Raw genomic sequence first — 7187 nt, forward strand, 5'->3', positions numbered from 1 at the left:
ACACACACACACACACACACACACATACACAGAAGCAGTAGTGTCTGACCTGTTAGGTGTTTGAGGAACTTCTCCTTTTGCCTCAGGTCTCTGGGGAACACCTCTGCGAGAACAGGAAATAAACACCATTTTGACCACATGAAAGGTGGACTGACGGACAACGTGTGGAAAAAAAAGTGTGTTTTTGATTGGGTGTTTTTACCAGTGTCAGTCAAACGAGATAGCAGCAACGTGATTACCACATCAAACAAGAGATAGCATCAACGTGATTACCACATCAAACAAGAGATAGCATCAACGTGATTACCACATCAAACAAGAGATAGCACAACGTGATTACCACGTCAAACAAGAGATAGCATCAACGTGATTACCACGTCAAACAAGAGATAGCATCAACGTGATTACCACGTCAAACAAGAGATAGCATCAACGTGATTACCACATCAAACAAGAGATAGCACAACGTGATTACCACATCAAACAAGAGATAGCATCAACGTGATTACCACATCAAACAAGAGATAGCATCAACGTGATTACCACATCAAACAAGAGATAGCACAACGTGATTACCACATCAAACAAGAGATAGCATCAACGTGATTACCACATCAAACAAGAGATAGCATCAACGTGATTACCACATCAAACAAGAGATAGCAGCAACGTGATTACCACATCAAACAAGAGATAGCATCAACGTGATTACCACATCAAACAAGAGATAGCACAACGTGATTACCACGTCAAACAAGAGATAGCATCAACGTGATTACCACGTCAAACAAGAGATAGCATCAACGTGATTACCACATCAAACAAGAGATAGCACAACGTGATTACCACATCAAACAAGAGATAGCATCAACGTGATTACCACATCAAACAAGAGATAGCATCAACGTGATTACCACATCAAACAAGAGATAGCATCAACGTGATTACCACATCAAACAAGAGATAGCATCAACGTGATTACCACATCAAACAAGAGATAGCATCAACGTGATTACCACATCAAACAAGAGATAGCAGCAACGTGATTACCACGTCAAACAAGAGATAGCATCAACGTGATTACCACATCAAACAAAACATGAGAAAGAAGGGGGGATTCACACAGCAGATCAAAATACAACAATTGAGAGGGAAAATTATACGTATTTATTCTTTTTAAAGGGTCAATAGTAGCAGGTATCCAGCTTAACTATGATGTTGTCTCTATGGTGAGATGTGTTACTAATGGTTAATGACTGACCTATGATGTTGTCTCCATGGTGAGATGTGTTACTAATGGTTAATGACAGACCTATGATGTTGTCTCCATGGTGAGATGTGTTACTAATGGTTAATGACTGACCTATGATGTTGTCTCCATGGTGAGATGAGATGTGTTACTAATGGTTAATGACTGACCTATGATGTTGTTTCCATGGTGAGATGAGATGTGTTACTAATGGTTAATGACTGACCTATGATGTTGTCTCCATGGTGAGATGAGATGTGTTACTAATGGTTAATGACTGACCTATGATGTTGTCTCCATGGTGAGATGAGATGTGTTACTAATGGTTAATGACTGACCTATGATGTTGTTTCCATGATGAGATGTGTTACTAATGGTTAATGACTGACCTATGATGTTGTCTCCATGGTGAGATGTGTTACTAATGGTTAATGACTGACCTATGATGTTGTCTCCATGGTGAGATGTGTTACTAATGGTTAATGACTGACCTATGATGTTGTCTCCATGATGAGATGTGTTACTCATGGTTAATGACTGACCTATGATGTTGTCTCCATGGTGAGATGAGATGTGTAACTAATGGTTAATGACTGACCTATGATGTTGTCTCCATGGTGAGATGTGTTACTAAAGGTTAATGACTGACCTATGATGTTGTCTCCATGGAGAGATGAGATGTGTTACTCATGGTTAATGACTGACCTATGATGTTGTCTCCATGGTGAGATGAGATGTGTTACTAATGGTTAATGACTGACCTATGATGTTGTCTCCATGATGAGATGTGTTACTCATGGTTAATGACTGACCTATGATGTTGTCTCAATGGTGAGATGAGATGTGTAACTAATGGTTAATGACTGACCTATGATGTTGTCTCCATGGTGAGATGTGTTACTAATGGTTAATGACTGACCTATGATGTTGTCTCCATGGTGAGATGAGATGTGTTACTAATGGTTAATGACTGACCTATGATGTTGTCTCCATGATGAGATGTGTTACTCATGGTTAATGACTGACCTATGATGTTGTCTCCATGGTGAGATGTGTTACTAATGGTTAATGACTGACCTATGATGTTGTCTCCATGGTGAGATGTGTTACTAATGGTTAATGACTGACCTATGATGTTGTCTCCATGGTGAGATGTGTTACTAATGGTTAATGACTGACCTATGATGTTGTCTCCATGATGAGATGTGTTACTCATGGTTAATGACTGACCTATGATGTTGTCTCCATGGTGAGATGAGATGTGTAACTAATGGTTAATGACTGACCTATGATGTTGTCTCCATGGTGAGATGTGTTACTAATGGTTAATGACTGACCTATGATGTTGTCTCCATGGTGAGATGAGATGTGTTACTAATGGTTAATGACTGACCTATGATGTTGTCTCCATGATGAGATGTGTTACTCATGGTTAATGACTGACCTATGATGTTGTCTCCATGGTGAGATGTGTTACTAATGGTTAATGACTGACCTATGATGTTGTCTCCATGGTGAGATGTGTTACTAATGGTTAATGACTGACCTATGATGTTGTCTCCATGGTGAGATGTGTTACTAATGGTTAATGACTGACCTATGATGTTGTCTCCATGGTGAGATGAGATGTGTTACTAATGGTTAATGACTGACCTATGATGTTGTCTCCATGGTGAGATGTGTTACTAATGGTTAATGACTGACCTATGATGTTGCCTCCATGATGGGATGTGTTACTAATGGTTAATGACTGACCTATGATGTTGTCTCCATGATGAGATGTGTTACTCATGGTTAATGACTGACCTATGATGTTGTCTCAATGGTGAGATGAGATGTGTAACTAATGGTTAATGACTGACCTATGATGTTGTCTCCATGGTGAGATGTGTTACTAATGGTTAATGACTGACCTATGATGTTGTCTCCATGGTGAGATGTGTTACTAATGGTTAATGACTGACCTATGATGTTGTCTCCATGGTGAGATGTGTTACTAATGGTTAATGACTGACCTATGATGTTGTCTCCATGGTGAGATGTGTTACTAATGGTTAATGACTGACCTATGATGTTGTCTCCATGATGAGATGTGTTACTCATGGTTAATGACTGACCTATGATGTTGTCTCCATGGTGAGATGAGATGTGTAACTAATGGTTAATGACTGACCTATGATGTTGTCTCCATGGTGAGATGTGTTACTAATGGTTAATGACTGACCTATGATGTTGTCTCCATGGTGAGATGAGATGTGTTACTAATGGTTAATGACTGACCTATGATGTTGTCTCCATGATGAGATGTGTTACTCATGGTTAATGACTGACCTATGATGTTGTCTCCATGGTGAGATGTGTTACTAATGGTTAATGACTGACCTATGATGTTGTCTCCATGGTGAGATGTGTTACTAATGGTTAATGACTGACCTATGATGTTGTCTCCATGGTGAGATGTGTTACTAATGGTTAATGACTGACCTATGATGTTGTCTCCATGGTGAGATGAGATGTGTTACTAATGGTTAATGACTGACCTATGATGTTGTCTCCATGGTGAGATGTGTTACTAATGGTTAATGACTGACCTATGATGTTGCCTCCATGATGGGATGTGTTACTAATGGTTAATGACTGACCTATGATGTTGTCTCCATGATGAGATGTGTTACTAATGGTTAATGACTGAAATATGATGTAGTCTCCATGGTGAGATGAGATGTGTTACTAATGGTTAATGACTGACCTATTATGTTGTCTCCATGGTGAGATGAGATGTGTAACTAATGGTTAATGACTGACCTATGATGTTGTCTCCATGGTGAGATGTGTTACTAATGGTTAATGACTGACCTATGATGTTGTCTCCATGGTGGGATGTGTTACTAATGGTTAATGACTGACCTATGATGTTGTCTCCATGGTGAGATGAGATGTGTTACTAATGGTTAATGACTGACCTATGATATTGTCTCGATGATGAGATGTGTTACTAATGGTTAATGACTGACCTATGATGTTGTCTCCATGGTGAGATGTGTTACTAATGGTTAATGACTGACCTATGATGTTGTCTCCATGGTGAGATGTGTTACTAATGGTTAATGACTGACCTATGATGTTGTCTCCATGCTGAGATGTGTTACTAATGGTTAATGACTGACCTATGATGTTGTCTCCATGGTGAGATGTGATACTAATGGTTAATGACTGACCTATGATGTTGTCTCCATGGTGAGATGAGATGTGTTACTAATGGTTAATGACTGACCTATGATGTTGTCTCCATGATGAGATGTGTTACTAATGGTTAATGACTGACCTATGATGTTGTCTCCATGGTGAGATGAGATGTGTTACTAATAATTAATGACTGACCTATGATGTTGCCTCCATGATGGGATGTGTTACTAATGGTTAATGACTGACCTATGATGTTGTCTCCATGGTGAGATGAGATGTGTTACTAATGGTTAATGACTGACCTATGATGTTGTCTCCATGGTGAGATGAGATGTGTTACTAATGGTTAATGACTGACCTATTATGTTGTCTCCATGGTGAGATGAGATGTGTAACTAATGGTTAATGACTGACCTATGATGTTGTCTCCATGGTGAGATGTGTTACTAATGGTTAATGACTGACCTATGATGTTGTCTCCATGGTGAGATGTGTTACTAATGGTTAATGACTGACCTATGATGTTGTCTCCATGGTGAGATGTGTTACTAATGGTTAATGACTGACCTATGATGTTGTCTCCATGATGAGATGTGTTACTAATGGTTAATGACTGACCTATGATGTTGTCTCCATGGTGAGATGAGATGTGTTACTAATGGTTAATGACTGACCTATTATGTTGTCTCCATGGTGAGATGAGATGTGTAACTAATGGTTAATGACTGACCTATGATGTTGTCTCCATGGTGAGATGAGATGTGTAACTAATGGTGAATGACTGACCTATGATGTTGTCTCCATGATGAGATGTGTTACTAATGGTTAATGACTGACCTATGATGTTGTCTCCATGGTGAGATGTGTTACTAATGGTTAATGACTGACCTATGATGTTGTCTCCATGGTGAGATGTGTTACTAATGGTTAATGACTGACCTATGATGTTGTCTCCATGGTGAGATGTGTTACTAATGGTTAATGACTGACCTATGATGTTGTCTCCATGGTGAGATGTGTTACTAATGGTTAATGACTGACCTATGATGTTGTCTCCATGATGAGATGTGTTACTCATGTTTAATGACTGACCTATGATGTTGTCTCCATGATGAGATGTGTTACTAATGGTTAATGACTGACCTATGATGTTGTCTCCATGGTGAGATGTGTTACTAATGGTTAATGACTGACCTATGATGTTGTCTCCATGATGAGATGTGTTACTAATGGTTAATGACTGACCTATGATGTTGTCTCCATGGTGAGATGTGTTACTAATGGTTAATGACTGACCTATGATGTTGTCTCCATGGTGAGATGTGTTACTAATGGTTAATGACTGACCTATGATGTTGTCTCCATGGTGACATGTGTTACTAATGGTTAATGACTGACCTATGATGTTGTCTCCATGGTGAGATGTGTTACTAATGATTAATGACTGACCTATGATGTTGTCTCCATGGTGAGATGTGTTACTAATGGTAAATGACTGACCTATGATGTTGTCTCCATGGTGAGATGTGTTACTAATGGTTAATGACTGACCTATGATGTTGTCTCCATGGTGAGATGTGTTACTAATGATTAATGACTGACCTATGATGTTGTCTCCATGGTGAGATGTGTTACTAATGGTAAATGACTGACCTATGATGTTGTCTCCATGGTGAGATGTGTTACTAATTGTTAATGACTGACCTATGATGTTGTCTCCATGGTGAGGTGAGATGTGTTACTAATGGTTAATGACTGACCCATGATGTTGTCTCCATGGTGAGATGAGATGTGTTACTAATGGTTAATGACTGACCTATGATGTTGTCTCCATGGTGAGATGTGTTACTAATGGTTAATGACTGACCTATGATGTTGTCTCCATGATGAGATGTTTTACTCATGGTTAATGACTGACCTATGTTGTTGTCTCCATGGTGAGATGTGTTACTAATGGTTAATGACTGACCTATGATGTTGTCTCCATGGTGAGATGAGATGTGTTACTAATGGTTAATGACTGACCTATGATGTTGTCTCCATGGTGAGATGTGTTACTAATGGTTAATGACTGGCCTATGATGTTGTCTCCATGGTGAGATGTGTTACTAATGGTTAATGACTGACCTATGATGTTGTCTCCATGGTGAGATGAGATGTGTTACTAATGGTTAATGACTGACCTATGATGTTGTCTCCATGGTGAGATGAGATGTGTTACTAATGGTTAATGACTGACCTATGATGTTGTCTCCATGGTGAGATGTGTTACTAATGGTTAACGACTGACCTATGATGTTGTCTCCATGGTGAGATGAGATGTGTTACTAATGGTTAATGACTGACCTATGATGTTGTCTCCATGGTGAGATGTGTTACTAATGGTTAATGACTGACCTATGATGTTGTCTCCATGGTGAGATGAGATGTGTTACTAATGGTTAATGACTGACCTATGATGTTGTCTCCATGGTGAGATGAGATGTGTTACTAATGGTTAATGACTGACCTATGATGTTGTCTCCATGGTGAGATGAGATGTGTTACTAATGGTTAATGACTGACCTATGATGTTGTCTCCATGATGAGATGTGTTACTCATGGTTAATGACTGACCTATGATGTTGTCTCCATGGTGAGATGTGTTACTAATGGTTAATGACTGACCTATGATGTTGTCTCCATGATGAGATGTGTTACTAATGGTTAATGACTGACCTATGATGTTGTCTCCATGGTGAGATGTGTTACT

General features: G+C 39.1%; 1 protein-coding gene across 2 annotated transcripts in view; it reads right to left on the bottom strand.

Annotated features, from left to right (window-relative positions):
* Positions 1-7187, bottom strand: part of alkal2b (ALK and LTK ligand 2b) — a 29530-nt gene that overhangs the window by 15100 nt on the left and 7243 nt on the right. For both annotated transcript variants that reach the window (XM_064928755.1, XM_064928756.1), the window contains one exon: positions 50-103. In XM_064928755.1, coding sequence (XP_064784827.1) covers positions 50-103 — 54 coding nt within the window. The remainder of the gene's footprint in view (positions 1-49; positions 104-7187) is intronic.

The sequence above is a fragment of the Oncorhynchus masou genome, chromosome 21 (genome assembly GCF_036934945.1).
Source record: "Oncorhynchus masou masou isolate Uvic2021 chromosome 21, UVic_Omas_1.1, whole genome shotgun sequence".
NCBI classification, from domain to species: Eukaryota; Metazoa; Chordata; class Actinopteri; order Salmoniformes; family Salmonidae; genus Oncorhynchus; species Oncorhynchus masou.